Source organism: Heloderma suspectum, chromosome 1 (genome assembly GCF_057233095.1).
Source record: "Heloderma suspectum isolate Gila_16-S chromosome 1, 16-S_ref, whole genome shotgun sequence".
Lineage (NCBI taxonomy): Eukaryota > Metazoa > Chordata > Lepidosauria > Squamata > Helodermatidae > Heloderma > Heloderma suspectum.
Window position 1 is genome coordinate 94,391,177 of NC_139458.1, and position 17,603 is coordinate 94,408,779.

General features: G+C 42.7%; 1 protein-coding gene across 2 annotated transcripts in view; it reads left to right on the forward strand.

Moving 5' to 3' along the window:
* The window catches only part of APIP (APAF1 interacting protein), a 31,857-nt gene extending 16,816 nt beyond the window's left edge, over positions 1-15,041 (forward strand). Inside the window, exons 3-7 of one of the 2 annotated variants that reach the window (XM_084851481.1) lie at positions 3,122-3,170; positions 5,139-5,256; positions 5,962-6,097; positions 10,092-10,259; positions 10,801-15,041. In XM_084851481.1, the coding sequence (XP_084707607.1) occupies positions 3,122-3,170; positions 5,139-5,256; positions 5,962-6,097; positions 10,092-10,259; positions 10,801-10,900 (571 nt within the window). In that variant the 3' untranslated portion in view covers positions 10,901-15,041. The remainder of the gene's footprint in view (positions 1-3,121; positions 3,171-5,138; positions 5,257-5,961; positions 6,098-10,091; positions 10,260-10,800) is intronic. The other variant, XM_084851488.1, reaches the window with a different exon arrangement.
* Positions 15,042-17,603: the final 2,562 nt, after the last annotated feature.

Sequence of the window (17,603 nt, forward strand, 5' to 3'; positions counted from 1 at the left end):
CCCTCGATCTCACCAGCCTAGCTGTCGTGGCTGATGGGACAGAGAGAAGGCCATCCGAGGCTGATCTTGTTGAGCGGCCTATCTGGTGTTGCTGGAGGCGCTCCTTGAGATAGGCTGGACCAGAACCGTATAGGGTTTTAAAGGTCAAAACCAACACCTTGAATTTGGCCTAGAAAACAACTGGTAACCAGTGCAGCTCCTTCAGCACTGGAGTGATGTAGTACCGATGGGAGCAGATGGTCAGGAAGGTAGGGGCGCAGCCGCTGTATCAGATGGAGCGCTGTCCGGCTCACAGCTGACACCTGAGCCTTCATGGACAGCTGGGAGTCTAAGATGACCCCCAAGCTGCAGACCTGGTCTTTCAAGGGTAACCGTACCCCATTCAACACCAGGTCAACATCCCCCAACCTCCTCTTGTCTCCCACCAAAAGTACCTCGGTCTTGTCAGGGTTCAGCTTCAGCTTGTTCCTCCCCATCCAGCCACTCACCGTCTCCAGACATTTGGACAGGGATTCTACGGCCACCCTTGGTGAAGATTTGAATGAGAGGTAGACCTGCGTGTCATCCACATACTTATGACACCGCACCCCAAACCTCCTGATGATAGCCCCCAGCGACTTCACATAGATGTTAAATAGCATCGGGGAGAGGATGGAACCCTGTGGCACCCACAAGTGAGCGGCCACAGGTCCGAAACCTCCTCTCCCAGTGCTACTCTCTGGTACCTGCCAGAGAGGAAGGGCTGGAACCACCGCAATACGGTGTCTCCAATGCCCAACCCTTCCAGGCGGTCCAGGAGGATACCGTGGTCAATGGTATCAATAGCCGCTGAGAGGTCAAGGAGAACAAGGAAGGAGCATTTGCCCCTATCCAGAGCCCTCCTCATATCATCCACCAAGGTGACCAAGGCTGTTTCTGTCCCATGCCCAAGCCTGAAGCCCGACTGAAATGGATCTAGATAACTGGCTTCTTCCAGGTGTGCCTTCAACTGCATCGCCACCACCCGCTCAATCACCTTGCCCAAAAAAGGCAGATTTGAGACTGGGCAAAAGTTGTTCAGAACTTGGGGATCCAAGGAGGGCTTTTTTAAAAGCGGTCTTATCACTGCCTCCTTGAGGGCTGATGGCATCACTCCTTCCTCAAGGGAGGCATTCACCACCGCCTTGATCCCCTCACCCAGTCTCTCTCTGCAGCTCATAATGAGCCAAGATGGTCAAGGATCAAGTAAGCAGGTGGTCAGCCTTACAGATGAAAGCACCTTGTCCACTTCATCAGGAGGAAGAAGCTGGAACCGATCCCACAAAACCAGTGTGCCACAGACCGCCTCCTGCTCACTAACTGTATCCACAGCGCACGGAATAACACTCCTAATCCGATCAATTTTATCTGCAAAGTGCCTTGCCAAGGCCTCACAGGAGGCCTTAGAATGCTCCAGCGGTTCCAGAGCAACTGGACTGACCAGGCTCCAGACTACTTGGAACAGCCTCCTGGGACAGCACTCTGCAGACGCGATAGAGGCAGCATAATACTCCTTTTTTGCTGCCTTCACTGCCACGTGATAGGCTGACGATACAGGTCTAGCCCGTGTCTGATCGCCTTTCGAGCGAGACGTCCGCCACTGGCGCTCTAGCCATCTCACTTCCTATTTCAGAGCTTGTAACTGCGGATTGAACCATGGTGCGGTCCGAGCCCTGTTCAGGGGGAGAGGGAGTTTCGGAGCCACCCGATCTAATGCCCCAGTGATTGCGGCATTCCAGCCACCCACCAGGGTCTCGACTGAGTGGCCGTTGGCGTGCTCCAGAGAATCCCCAAGTGCGTTCAGGAATCCATTCGGATCCATAAGACGCCTGGGGTGGACCATTTTAATGGGTCCTCCATCCCTGCGGAGGGTTTGTGGAACCGAGAAGTCCAACGTCACCAGATAGTGATCTGACCATGACAAGGGGGTGGTGGATATACGCCCGACTTCCAGATCACTCCCCACTTCTCCAGAAACAAACACAAGGTCTAGTGCATGACCGGCTACATGGGTGGGCCCAGTTGGAATATGGTGCAGCTCTCCGGAAGCCGTGGTCTCCATGAAGTCCCGAGGTGCCCCTGTGAGGACGGCCTCCGAATGTACTTTGAAGTCCCCCAACACCAATAAGTTAGGGGTCTGCACATGCACATCAGAGACCACCTCAAGCACCTTGGCCAGGGAGTCAGTTGTGCAGCAGGGTGGACGATACATGAGCAGAATCCCCAGACTGCCCTTCAGGCCCAGCCTCCAGTACATGCACTCAGCAACCTTGGTCTCCCGGAGAGGGGGTCTGGTGAAGACCAAGGACCCTCGATAGACAACAGCCACTCCCCCACCCCGATCCCCAGCCCTCGGCTGCTGTGCATACGAAAATCCAGCTGGGCACATGGCCGCAAGAGTTGGAACAGCGGCCTCAGCCAGCCAGGTCTCCGTAATACATGCCAGGTCTGCACCCTCATCCAAGATCATGTCATGGATGAGGGAGGTTTTCTGGGTAACAGACCTGGCATTGCAGAGCAGCAAACGAAGGCCAGAAGATGGGGTCACGCCTCCCCCAGCCATCCTTTAGCTCTGGACAGGCCCGGAGCAGGGGACAGATACTACACATCTCTTCCTTGTTCCCTTTACCTGCCCCTAGCGCTCTGCCAGCGCCTGCCGCCCAGCCTCAGTATGTTCTGGCCCCCAACACTCCCCCCACTGCCTCCATCAGGTGGACATATGCCCCCTTGCTTCCACCTATCAGTCAGGCTACCCACCCCTAAAAGCACAACAGATTCCCCCCCAAATTTAAAAACAATTTAAAAATCCCCTTTAAAAATACTGCCAGGCAGGAGTCCACGGTGGTGATGGTGGTGGTGGCAGCAGCAGGCATGGCGGCAGCAGGCACGGCAGCAGCTGGCACGCCTCTTCCCCCGTGGTGGTAGTGGTGGCTTCTCCTGCAGGCCCTGGCTCTCCCAGGCCACCTCAGCCAGCGGATTAACTCCACTGATGAAATGTAGCTCATATAGTCCTGGAAGCAATTCTTCTTGTGTCTGTAAATGAAGCCATATGCTTCACGCTGCTGTATGCCCACAACTAAAATTCTGTTTCTTTCACCCCTAGCAATGAGATCTATATTGCGCCCTCTGGTGTTCAAAAAGAAAGAATTCAGGTAGGTACTGGTACCATTTTTGCCATCCTTGAATATAAATCTGCAGCTTTATCCTATCCATGTTTACTCAGAAGGAGCATTTCCTGCATTTTCATGTGTGCCAGAATTAAAAGAATGGAGTATAAGGAATCTCAGTCTCATCTTTCATTTGTTTGTCTTTAATCCTTTGAAAAAGAGAGGTTTGAAAACTGGAGGCCAAGCTAAGATTGCGTTAACTGCAAACAGTGAATAAGTGTGTGGTAACTGCATGCTTATTAAAGTCAAGCGACACAAATCAAATATAATTAGTAAGGCTGTAGTCTTGTACATGCTTACCTGGAAGTAAGTATCATTGACTTCAATGGGGCTTGCTTCTTAGTAGACACATACAGGATTGCAAAGTAATATAGCATTTAAAAATTATTTGCATCTGTATTTATATAGTGCCTTTTAATGAAAAACTGGACATAAGGTCTTTCCAGTGTTATAAATTAGTTCATAGGCACATGAATAATTCTTATACCACAAAAGCGTTTTAACATAACTTTAAAACCCTATAAAATGCTATTTATTCTGCTATGGGGCAAACCTGGCTTTCCCTGTCTTCACAATTGAGTCAGTGGGCCTGTCTGTGATTCAAATACTGATCCCACTCATCTATCTTGTCCCTGACCATCAGGCAGGTTGTCCTCATGCAGCATGTACTTTTCTTTAAGTGTTCTTTCACTTTATTTTATAGAATCATTGAGTTGGAAGGGGCCATTTAGGCCATAGAGTCCATCACCTTGCTCAGTGCAGGAATCCAGTTTAAAGCATCTCTGACAGATGGCTGTCCAGTCTTTGCTTGAATAATAATAATAATAATAATAATAATAATAATAATAATAATAATAATAATATATTTATTTATTTATATCCTGCCTTTTTCCCAATACTGGGACACAAGGTGGCTTTACAACATTAAAACTTGTAGAATTAAAATCTATACATAGAAGTATAAATAGAAGTATACAAAAGTTTAAAATATAATTAAACTATCAATAATATTAAAATTGTATAAAATAGCAAAACGTTAAAAGAAATATAGTATCAATCTGTCATATTCTCACAGGTCCAGAATAGCTATCCCCAAAGGCCTGCTGGAACAAAAAAGATTTACCTGCCTGCAGAAACATACCAAGGAGGCTGCCACTCTCGCCTCCCTGGGAAGGGAGTTCCAGAGCCTTGGGGCAGCCACCGAGAAGGCCCTCTCCCGCATTCCCACCAGACATACCTGTGATGGTAGCCTGTTGGCGAGAAGGGCCTCCCCTGAAGATCTCAGGGCACGAGTAGGCTCATAGGGGAGAATACGGTCTTTCGGATAACTGAATATCTCCCACAATGGAGAACCCACCACCTCCCTAGGCAGTTGCTTCTATTTTCTGACTGCTCTGACCATTAGGAAGTTTTTCCTGATGTTCAGCTAAAATCTGCCTTCCTGTATCTTAAGCCCATTATTTTTAAATGGAAAATTCATTTTTAAAATGTCCTAAAAACCTGTTCCAGGGATGGGGGAAGGTGAGGTTCCAACATTTCAAGAGTCAGCCAATCGCTGGTGTTTACAGCCAGCTCACGCTGCACACAGGAAGAACTGGCTTTCCCTGAGCTTGAACTCAGACAGGGAATTGTACATCTGTATAGAATGCAGTGTGTGCTTCTACAGTGGCTTGACTGCTCAAACAGTGTACCCCTACATGTCCCCTCAGAATCTGATTAAAATGAATTTGCTTTATCAACATAGGACCATACATCTCTTGTTTTCCAGCAATTATTCAACATATGAATACATTTGGTTGTGTAACCACATCTCTCCAAAACTGCCATGATCTTTCAAACCTTCATAATTTCATTCAAGAAAATATAAACTCTTGCTGAAAAGAGGTATGAGTGTGATAGAAAGCTACATCCATCTACTATCCCAGCTGAGTGTCTCTAGTTCTTTCATTATAGCCGGAAGATATGTTTGTGTGTGACATTGAAGAACGGGACATTAGTGGACCTCCAGCACACAAGAAACTAAGGAAGAGCCAATGTACACCTCTGTTTATGAATGCTTACACCATGAGAGGTATGCAGTAAGTAGTGTTTCCATAAAATCAGTACTAAGTATGCATGAAAGTGTATTTTGTCGACAAAATTGAGATTTCTTAACTAGAAATGCAGCATGACTAGAGGGCAGCTTTACTATGGTATAATTCTGTTCTTGCAATAACAGCCAAAAGATCTCTGTGTATTTATTTTACTTTATTTCCAGCATTTATAGGTCATGCTATTAGAAAAAGTTATCTGAGCAGCTCACAAAATATAAACAAGTGGGTCTGTTGGGTTGGGTGCTGTTTTTATTATGTTGTTGCTGGGCTTTTATTGTATTTCAATGCATTGTTTTATTATTGCTTTATTTATGATTGTAAGCCGCCTTGAGTGCCATTTTTCTTGGTAGAAAAGTATGGTACAGATCAAATAAATAAACAGACATGTTCATCAAGCTTCATTGACTGGTGATGCCTAAGAAATTGGTTATACTGACCTAGTGAAACTCTAAAATGATCTCTGAAGATTACAGTGCAGTCTACTTTCTGTTGATTTTTTTAAAAAGTGAATTATTTTGCCTTTAATTTACCTTGTCCATATTAGGAGGATATTTTGGAAAGATGGTGGGTTTATACTTCAAGAATATATAGAAAAAGGAGCTAACATTGAATGGCAATGTGTGAGTCATGTTTTTGTTCAGAAAAGAACAACATAAAGTTTTTCTTCCCCTTTGCCCTCTTAGGAGCAGGGGCAGTGATTCATACTCACTCCAAAGCTGCTGTAATGGCCACACTTCTCTATGCAGGAAGTGAGTTTAAAATTACTCATCAGGAAATGATAAAAGGAGTCAAGAAATGTACCACAGGAGGATATTTCAGGTAATTTTCTGTTGATAAGAGGTTTGGGGCTCCTATTGCGTTTTCCTTCACACATGCAGCTTTCACTAATTTCAGAAAAATATCTTTTCCCCGCAATTCACATAATCTGAAATGATCTCCCCCTCCATTTTCCTGGTCATCTGCCTAACCGAAAAAAATATAATCAGCTTTTTTCTTTTTCCTAGAATGTTGATGTATACAGATTTTTTTTTTTGGGGGGGGGGGGGGCTGCTACACAGAAATTAAAGGAACTTATTACCTGGTGATTTTCCAAAAAAATATAAGACAAATGTCTTCTCCTGCCCTTTATAAATCTATGGCAGTAGATGCAGGAGTACTTAATATCTCCATAGAATTTCTGATTGAGGTTACAGATATTTTGGAAGAAGTGGGTGAAGCAGGGGAGAAGTCATTGATCAAAGTCCAATTTCCTGCCTTTCCAACAATTTAGCACACATCTATGCATTATTGTAAAAATGTCTCTCATTTTTCTAGTACCTAGGGTGTCTTGGGCTACCTCTGCACCAAACTTAAACCTTGCAGCTAGTTTAAGAATAGCTTGATCATTTGGGAGTAGTAGTAATAATACAGAATACATACTATTTGTGTTGCATTATCCAATTGTAAGGTAAGTCTGTACTATCATTTGCCATATTACAGATAGGGAGACTGAGGCAGAGAGAGAGTGGTTTGCCTACAGCTACCTGGTGAGTTCATGGCAGAGGTTTGATTCAAACTGGGGAGTTATTGATTCATAGCTCTGTTTCTTAGTAATGATGCTGCACCAGCTCTCACTTCATGTCCCCCATTTCATGTAGAAGGATGTGAGCAAATATCTCCTTTCAGACTTTTCTGGTAATCAGGATATCTTGAACTGTGTGTACTAAATGTAGTTTAGTAAACATTTGGAAGTAAACTAACAATCATAATACGAGTGATATATAATGGCGATATATATTCTCACAATTATATCTCATTTTAGAACATAAAGTTCAATCATATGTTTCATTGAAAATCGTGACCTGTTTAATCTATTATCTCTGTCATGCCTCTACATAGGTAGTACACTGCCAATTTTAATTAATTTGGTTTAAACAATGCCAGGTTAACTTAATCCCACTTTGGTATTCGTTGTTCAAATTCCAGAGAGGAACATGCTGCATCTTGTTCACAGCCGAGATTCTCAGATTATTATTTGAATAATAAAGATAATCCACTAGAACTTCCAGGCAAGCAATTATACTTGGGAACTTAAAATTAGTTTCATAGAAGTCAGATCCTATTTTGGCTTCTCATCCCCTTTCATAATGCAAGAACTTAGACACATCCAGTGCAATTGTTATGTAGTATAATTTTCACATAATGCATAATTCGCTTTTGGATCAAACTGCTGTAGCATATTAAGATGACCAGTAGCATAAATAGAATTAACCCCTTCTGCTGGTAGAACAGCTTCTGTAAGAGAAATGGGGAGAGGGTGATTCCTTCTTCCAATTTCAACCCCCGCCCCCTCCCCACATACCATCAAAATCTGCTCTGGAGAATTGGGGAGGGGCCCTCTTGAGCAGATCTGTGGGGGTATGTGTAGGGAGGAGGAGCGGGAATTCTTGTTTTTCAAGTGTGCTTGCACATCTTTGGATTTCACCCTAAATTCATGGATGGTCTTCCATTGGCCCTGCTTGCAGGGATAGTCAGGAACATAACCTTCCTATTCTGACTATTTATTTATTTATTTATTTTATATCATTTCATTTCTATACTGCCCAATAGCTGAAGTTCTCTGGGTGGTTCACAAAAATTAAAACCAAAAAGCGCAGGATAAAACAATATAAAATATGAAAGCATTAAAACCACAATATAACAATACAACCAGAATTAACAAAGCAGCAACGCAGAGATTTAAAGTACAGATTTAAAACACCAAAGCTAAGAGACTAGGAAGCTAAAATGTTAAAATGCCTGGGAGAATAAAAAGGTCTTCACGCAGTGCCAGAAGAAATGCTATGTAGATGCCAGGCGAACCTTTCTAGGGAGCTCATTCCACAGCCAGGGTCCCACAGCAGAAAAGGCCCTCTTCCTGGTAGCTACCCACCTCACTTCCTTTGGCAGGGGCTCCTGGAGAAGGACCGCTGAGGATGAATTTAGGGTCTGGGCAGGCACATATGGGAGGAGGCGATCCTTCAGATAACCTGGCCCCAAGCCATTAAGGGCTTTGAATGTTAATACAAGCACTTTATCAGGCCTGGAAATGGACTGGCAGCCAGTGCAACTGGAAAAGTACTGGCGTAATGTGATCTCGTTTGCCAGTCCCTGTTAACAATGTTACTGCTCCATTTTGGACCAGCTGAAGGTTCCGGACCATTTTTAAAGGCAGCCCCACATATAACCCATTGCAGTAATCCATACGAGAAGTTATCAGAGCATGGATAACTGTAGCTAGGCTATCTCTGTCCAGATAAGGGCATAGTTGGTATACCAGCCTAAACTGATAAAAAGTGCTCTGTGCCACTGAGTTCACCTGTGCCTCAAGTGACAGGTCTGGGTCAAGAGCACCCCAGATTACAAACCTGATCCTTTAGGGGGAGTGCAACCCCCTCCAGACCAGGTTGAATCTCACCTAGCTGGGCAGACGAACCACCCACTAACAGTACCTCCATCTTGTCTGGATTGAGTTTGTTTATTGGCCGTCATCCAGTCCATTACCATGCCCAGGCACTAAATTCAGAACAGCCACTGCCTCACCTGAGTTTGATGAGAAAGGAAGGTAGAGCTGGGTGTCATCCACATACTGATGACCTCCTCCACCGTTTCATGTAGATGTTGAACAGCATGGGGAATAAAATAGAGCCATGTGGAACCCCATGGCATAATTGTCATGGCACAGAGCAATAATCCCCCAGCACCACCTTGTGGAATCAGCGATGCAAGTAGGAGTTTTATCGCTTTTAATATTTTAACTGTTTTTATGTATTTCATTGCTGTGAGCTGCCCTAGGAGGGCTTCTGCCCTGAAAGGCGGCCAAGAAATTGTTTAAATTAAATAAATACATAAACAAATAAATAAATAGCAAGCAGGTGATCAATAAAAGATTAATAACAAGCAGTCCAGTATTACACTGCTTGTGTGCTTTCCTTGGCTGCTGTTTGGAAACAGAATGCTGATGAGGGTGAGTTGTTGGTCTGATACAGCATAAGTTATTTTGATGCTAGTAAGTTCTTAAGACAAACATACATAAAAGCCAGTGCAATTGACATGGTCCAGCCAAAATTAGCAAAGTTCAAACTTCTTTGAAATCAAATGAGGTGTGCAGTGCAAACCATGGCTACTCAGACATAAGCCCCACTGAGTTCAGTGGGGCCTTCTTCCAGGCATGTATGGGATTGCTGCCTTAAGGGGCAATCCTAAGCAAGTTTAGACAGAAAAAAGCCCTACAATTCCCAGCATGCCCCAGCCTAGATAGGGCATGCTGGGATTTGCAGGTCTTTTTTCTGTCTTAACATGCCTAGGATTGTGCCTTTAAGTACTTGTTGTGGATCATCCCCATTGATAGTATGCAGCTAAATAGTCCTATCTAGTCTTTTGGAGTACCGTGACCACTGAAGTCATGATTAACAGATCGGAACATAGATGAAGGGAGGAGGTTTTCAAATAAATGTTTGTTTCCGAAACCTCCTAGTGTGAACAAGCTTGATGTTTACTATTTCTTGATCATTTAGTTCCTCTTTCATTTAGACTATGCTTGCTCGAAGATCTTTTTAATACTGTGGTAGCATATTGCTGCTGTGGTCAAATGGTTTATTGGATTTTTAATTTTGATAATGTATTGGATTTTATTACATGTTTTCATTAATTGATTGATAGCTACCTGTGAGAAGTTGAGGAAGAAAATCGGGGCGTACATGTTTTAAATCAATCAATCAAGAAATCTAACTTATTATTTGGGGCCAAGATTTACTAGATAGCAGAAGTATAATCCCTTTTCTCATTTTTTCAGATATGATGATACCTTAGTGGTTCCCATTGTTGAGAACACACCTGAAGAGAAAGACCTGAAGGAGAGAATGGCGCAAGCAATCAATGAGTATCCAGACACCTGTGCTGTGCTGGTCAGGCGTCATGGAGTTTATGTTTGGGGAGAAACTTGGGAAAAAGCTAAGACAATGTGAGTACAGCTAGGAAGTTTATAGTTAAAACAGTAGCCCTCTGCTATTAGAAATATCAGTTCATGTTGCGCTCAAGTATAATTAGAAAATTCATTTCACTTTCAGGTGAAACCACCACCACCTCCACCTCACTTAAATTTTCCCCTTTCAGATTGCGCATAGTAAAGGTGCCCCTGGTCATATCATTCAATTTTCATATGTTGTTTTTCAAATATTTCCAGAGACTCAATTGGCATTATCACAAGTTTTTCCAGTTTTAACCTAGACCTGGGGTGGCAGTGGGGGCAGGGGATGGGGAAGCAATTATGTTTATTGGCTGATGAAAACTAGCACCTCAGAATTCTATTTATCACTAATTAGGGTAGTGGTCTTAAAGTAGAGGGAAAAAGTTAGCAAAATGACTTTGCAGAGGAACAAAAGGCAATCGTCAATGACAAAGTGATTTACCTTGAACCAAATGGATTTTTTAAAAAATCATCACCATCATCATGCAACAAGATGCCAACCTGTTCTATTTTTCCTGTTTTCTTTTATATTCAGGTGTGAATGTTATGACTACCTCTTTGATATTGCAGTACAAATGAAGCAACATGGACTTGATCCTACTACAGTCCCAAATGAGGAAAAGGGGGTTGTTTAATGTCTCAACATTTCTTCCCAAGACGATTCTAATGTTTCAGTGCATATTGTTATAAAAGGACTCTAGGCTTCATGTCTAAGTAAACAAACAGTGTGCAAAATATGTGCTTGCCACTTTCAGTGCCACGTTGTTACCAAAGGCAGACCATTGTATGTTGTTTATTCAAATCCTGAAGCATGTCCAAGACTGTCTGAGACAGCATCCAATGCTTCTGTTCTGCGAGCAACCAACCCAGCCAGGTCCCTTCCGCAAGCAGCACTTACCACTTGCAGAACGGAGATTTAGCATTTCCGGGGACAAGCCCCAAAGCAAGTGGAAACAGTCGTTTCTGGAATAGGGCAGGTTGGCAGAGCTCCCTTATGTGAGCTCCACCAGCCTGCCCTTTTCCAGAAGCACTAGATCTCCCTTTCCCTTGCTTACACAGTACAGTCATTTTTTTAGAGTCTTCCTTGTTGTTCATATTAATTTGGGGGCAGTATACACTTATCAAAATATGTCAGTCTTGTAATTTTTGAAATTACTGTTAGAATTTTTGAAATAAAAGCTATGTTGTATTATGAAAGCCTAGCACGGCACCTAATGGGGGAAAAATAATGTTCAAACCAGCTTTAGACTTGGACGTGTTGAAAGAGTGCCATGTATAAAAGTATGCCAGAATAAGACATTAGCCTTCCCTTTTTGAAAAGAGTAACAATAATAATCTCTTTCACTGTCCTCTTTGTTTTAATAAGTTGGAATATATTTTCTCATGTATTGTTTTCATCGTTAATATAAAATACATGTCTGCACAAGCTAATCAGAGGATACATTGTTCCATAATTAAAGGTATTTGAGAAGGAATGGGAATCAACCTAAAAATAGTATACAGAAATGGATGGCATCTTTTAAAGGTCACTTTTACTGTATAAAAACTTTTAAGGTTAAAGATTTCTCCATTTACCTTTAAAAAAAAAAGCATTTGGAGTTAAATGTGTCACCTTATAATTTGGTGTTTTAACAAAAGGTCAATCAGGAATACATTAAGATAATGTCCAATTTAATAGTGTTTGCTCTTTGCAGACAAGATCAGTGGTATGCAGTGGTATCCTATGGGTTATTATGCTAGGAAATGGTCATGATTAGGCAACAGGGCTGGCTTGTATATATTATATAATACATGAGCAGGTTCAGTCTAGCTACAATCTATGCTGCTCCCATAAGATCTTTTAAAACAGGAATAGGGAGCATATGCCTGTCCAGAGGTTGCTGGACTACAGCTCGCATCATCCCCTCACCACTGACCATGTTTGGTAGGGTTGATAGGAGTTGGAGCTATAAAAGGAGCCAAAATAGCCGTGGGATTGATGTGGTTTCCTTTCTGTTCCAGAGTTGTTCTGCTCTAAGGTTTGAATCAAATGCTGACTTTTGGGGTGGCCAGCCACACCATTTCTACATAGGGAAACGTTTGTATCTAATAGCCCCCACAAGACAGGCAACGTTTGAACTTTTCTCGGAGGGTGGGGGAAAGGAAAAGCGTATTTTTACGCTCCCATGGTCAGTTTCACTCTGGCAACTAAAAGCCAACATCTTGCAGTGCATCTGGCAGATGCTCAAGGTTTGGTGAAACTTCAAGGGCTAGAAATTCCACAATTATGCACCAGCCATCTTGTCTCTATGCCCTCATTTTAAACAGACTTTTTGCACCTTCAAGAAAAGCTCCTTTGGCTGTCAGAAACCACAAGAAAGCTGCCCAGCTGCACCATGTTTAGGCAACAGTTTCAACCTCATCAGTAGTAAATGATAATGCTGGTCGTCGGCTGTGCTACCTTTCATGGCTTCAGTTGGCATGAAAGGCGCACAGATGGTGCACACAGACGCTTATGGTTCAGTGGGCGCCTCTGAAGGGAGGGGATTTTATCCAATGCCACCTTCCACCTGTTCTGAAGGGTCCCGCTGGAATCAAAGAAAAGTGTGTGCTTTCTTACGTTAGCAGAGGCATCTGCTGATCAGAACGGCAGCACTGGATTCCACCCACAGGTAGGTGGCATGCTACTTTGATCACAGCCATTCAGTAGCATAGGGGCAGAATATTGGAACCCTGAACTAGATATATTGAAGACCTTACTTCTCCTAGTAAACAGTCTTCCAAGTATTTGTCCCAAGGTGCTATATAAGTGAAAGTTATAAGCAACTTATGTTTTCAGTATTGCTATAGTTGCGTCACTAATGTATTAACAAGTGGATTTGTTATTGATTTTTCAGCATATGCATATAAAGTATACGTGGAAACCACCTTACTGAAGACCTTTTCCAAACCGCCCTATATTTCCTATTTTGTATTGATTATGAAAGTGTGTCCAGTTGAAGGTCACTGAAGTTTGTTCAGTTCAGTCTGTTCTTGATAGCCAACCAGGCTTTTGCATATGCCTCAGACTAAAAACGCAAAACAAGAAAATTACAGCATCAGCATACAGCAGAAAGGGCATCAAGGTACAGAGTCCTCAAATCTAAATACAGTAGTCATTCCAAAAGAAAGTGAACCGAATCCTCTACCTTCTGGCATCCAACTGGACAATGTCTATCCACCCTATGTTGTCCACTATAGCATCATCTTTAAGGGGTTTAATGTTTAATCTGCATTTAGTTAAGAGCCATCTACAAACATAAGGGTAGATAAAAGAAAATATCGGGGCAATTTCCCAGAAAGTGCTGTAAAATCATTATATAGCATGTTGGAACAGCACTTGGCCACTAGTACAGTAGTAGTCTGGAAGTCAACATCGATCAAACTGATTGAAGTTAATATTAGCAACTGATGTAACCTCACCACAACATCAATACTTATTAATTGCTCATGCAAATTAGAACATACAGTACTTATTTTCAGTGCTATCTTTGTTTTCTCAAGGGTTACATGGCAATCAGAGGGGACTATGTGATCAATTTAATAAAGATGTACAGACTGCCTTTATAAAATCTCACCAGATAGCATGCCATCAGATAATTTCTGTTCTTTTTATTGCCCATGGTATGTTTTGGTAGTAGGGAGAAGATGCTGCTGTAATTTTGTGTTTTGACAGTGCTTTGATGGTTGTCTGATACTCCTTTTCAATAAATGTAAATTTTGTTGACATTTCATCTATGGAAGGGGTCAACTCTGTAATTATCAATCATCTTCTCCAATCAGCCTCATCACCTTCAGCCTTTCTGTGAATTAATAATAAATTTATGAATGAAAATATGTATGGGCATTAGAGTCAACATAGCAGTCTGATGATGATGATGATACGTTAAAGGAGTAGTTTGGGATTCCTTGTGCACTGAAACAACTTCACTAGGTCTGGAATTTACAAGATTTTTCAGTGTATAAGGACTGTATCCAGCTGTGTCTGCCATCAAAATGGACACTGATGGAAGAATGGATTTCTCCTCCCCCTGAACCCCCCCCAAATCTGCTCTGTAGGGTTGGGGGGCCCTCTGAAGCACATTTGGAAGGAGCACAGGGGCTTGCAGGGGGGAGGAGAGAAAGAGGAGGTCCCGCTTCATGAGCATGAATCTGGTTGTATAACCTTGAATGGACCTTATCTTTTTTTCTAGTAACATCAGAACCCCATTCCTATCACTAACCAGTCTGAAAGCCTGAATATATATATATATAGAGAGAGAGAGAGAGAGAGAGAGAGACTATGCCCAAGAGAAACTAATCAATGGGACTTGGGACTAAATTAAAGTGATCTGATATAAGAGAGTAAGAGGCTATATATCTATTATCATCGGGTAAAGTATTTTTCCCACACAGTGGGTGCCTTGCCTACTTCGTGGTTCTTAATGACTTGGTTTATGATTACTAGCGGATGTTTCATTTAAAAGCTGCCCTACCCATTTCCAGTGCATCACCTAAAATATTAAAAGGGTATTTCATCATATGAATTCATTCCCTAAGACATATCCCACTACCATCAGTAGTACAGCAAGGTGATACACTATATCTGATCATAGTACTACAAAATGACTTCGCTTTAATATATAAGCTATAGGTCAATAGGTAGTGACATCACTACATAAAAGGTAACTTGATAATCAAGCATGTTAAGCCTTAATTGAGTTATGAATTGTAATTTTAAAGCATTTTGTTAACACAGATTAAATTCCTCATCTTAAATCATACGTATCTTGTTAACTTTTTAACTTTGCTATTTTGGGTTTCTTCCATCAAAATTCAGAAATTGGGGATAAAATGTTTCATGTGCTCTAGTCTCAAATCTCCTTGTGTAGAAGCACAGTATAAGGGTAAGGTGTGTTGCCCCCCCGCCCGCCCCAATGAATAAATAAAGACTTGTGTCCATAGAAAAGCTGATGGTGATTGACAGTGTTCAAAACTTGAGACTGTAAGTACGCAATTGCATTGTTTTGCCCAACTGATACCTCTTTAGAAGCAGATGTCTTAGACCTTAGAGAGATGCAATGGAAAAGCTTTTAATCTTCAGAAACCTGTTCAACAAGAATATAAACCACAAAGGGTAGTGTAACTCTTGAATCAGTGGACTTTTTAAAACATTTGGGGGAGAGGGAGGTTATTATAAATATACCATATTTTGATAAAGAGAAAGGGTAGGCTTATGATTATATATTCTTGAGCACACTCCGGGAGAGAGCGCAGGACAGGAAGGCCTGGCATGCTATGGTCCATGGGGTCACGAAGAGTCGGACACGACTGAACAACAACAAATGATTATATTAAACTTAATTCAAGGGTTTATTTTAAGCTGTCCAAAAGGATAATGTTGGTCTCAATGTGGCTCGCAAAGTGCCCCAGAAAATGTTACACTGCTGAAAGGTGCAGAGCTAGTTCACTGGAACCTGCGTATTTTCTGCCAAAATAAACATTTGAGGAGTGGCTAATACCCAATTCATACATTATTGCTACAGCATGCCTGCTGGCAAGAAACTGTTTACATATGTTTGGAGCTCCATCCCACAGCAGTGGCGATGCCATCTCAATTCACAAAGAGCTTCTTTTAACCTACAGGAATTGTTTATCACTTATAAATGCCTAAAATTTGCTAAGCGCTGTACAGATATTGAAAGATAAGACAGCCGCAGGCCCATGATCTAATGGACATGAAACAAATGGAAGGGGGAGAGAAAAGGAAGCGAAGCAGGTACCAATTATTGAAATTCCATAATCTCAGCAGAATCATCTGAGTCTCCTTGCCTTTATGTACACATACCCACAAAACCCAGGAGCCCAATGCAGAGCCCATAGGAAGCTGCCTTATACTGAGTCACACCGTGGTCCATCTTGACCAGTATTGTCAACACTGACTGGCAGCAGCTCTCCAGATTTTTAGGCAGATGTTTTTCCTGCCCTACCTGGAGATACTGGGGATCGAACTTGGGACCTTCTGCCTGTCAAGCATGTATTCTCCATCTCAGCCACAGCCCCTCCCAAAGAGTGTACGTCCCATCACTTCTGCAGTCCAGAGTAACTGGCTTTTGGAGCCAGGTGTTCTTTCTGGCAGGAAGGGGAAGCTCCTCCCTGCAGTGGATGGCCCAGGTTGGTCTTCCCTTTGCCATGACGTACTTCCTGGGAAGCAGGGGGTGCTGTGACCCTTGCTCCCCTTGCTAGTGCCAGAGTGTGATTCCCTTTGGTTCTGCAGTCCCCAGACAACACCATCTGGCCCCTCCAACCCAAGACTGTACCATGCTTGGATGTTGCCTGCATAGCCAGAAAAATCACTAGGTCAGGGAGAAGGATTTTAGCCTAGCCTTCTCCCTAGTGCATTAGCTTTCTATGTGCAGTGCATTTTTGACATAGGAGAGCACTCAGATATGATTTTGCTCACATAATAGTTAAACTCCCAGGGCATGGTCTCAAGCAGTGGAGGCTGGTGGCTCCGATTTCAGTGGGCTGTGGATCTGCTCTGGGTTTCAGTCAGAACCCTGAAGGAGCTATCCAAGGTGCCCCAATTTTGGGGATTGGGCTCAGCACCTTGGATAGCTCCTTTAGAGTTCTGACTGGAACCCAGAGCAGATTCATAGCCCCACTGAAATCAGAGCCGCCAGCCTCCACTAGTCTCAAAGCACATGATTCAGGCACCTTGCTGAACTTAAGCAGATGTGGGCCTGGCCAGTGCCTGGATGAGAGACCACCTAGGACTCCCACCCTCATGTGCACTACCTTGAATTCTGTAATGGAAGAAAGGAAGGATATAAATGTATTAATAAAGTGGTACAGTTGTAGGAGGAATGCATGTGTTTTTCCCACAAGTTTGAATTAGCTAATAAATGGTAATACTGGAAGTCAAATATTCTCACTTAGAAACAGGATTAGGGTTGTTATTTGCATCTACTTGTAATGTCACAATCCAAAATTCGGCTTTGGAACCAGCATTAAAAAAAAAAAAATTCAGCATGCATAAAAATGCGCCTAAAAGTCACTTAACCCTAACCTGCCTCTTGAAACAGACTGTATTATCCCTCCAGTAATGGCTTGTAAACAGTCTCAAGTTAACATCCAATTTGAAGAGGAATAGCTGTACAAAGGCCTTAGTTATGCAATCCTTAATTCGAGATACGCATTGTACAAAGTCACACAAAAGAGGAAATAAGATACTAACTCCTTTGCCCAAAGATACACTTCTTACTACCTTGGCTTAACACTGCAGCTTCATCAAGTTATTAATCACAAGCCAACACAAATATATCACATCCATGTCCCCCA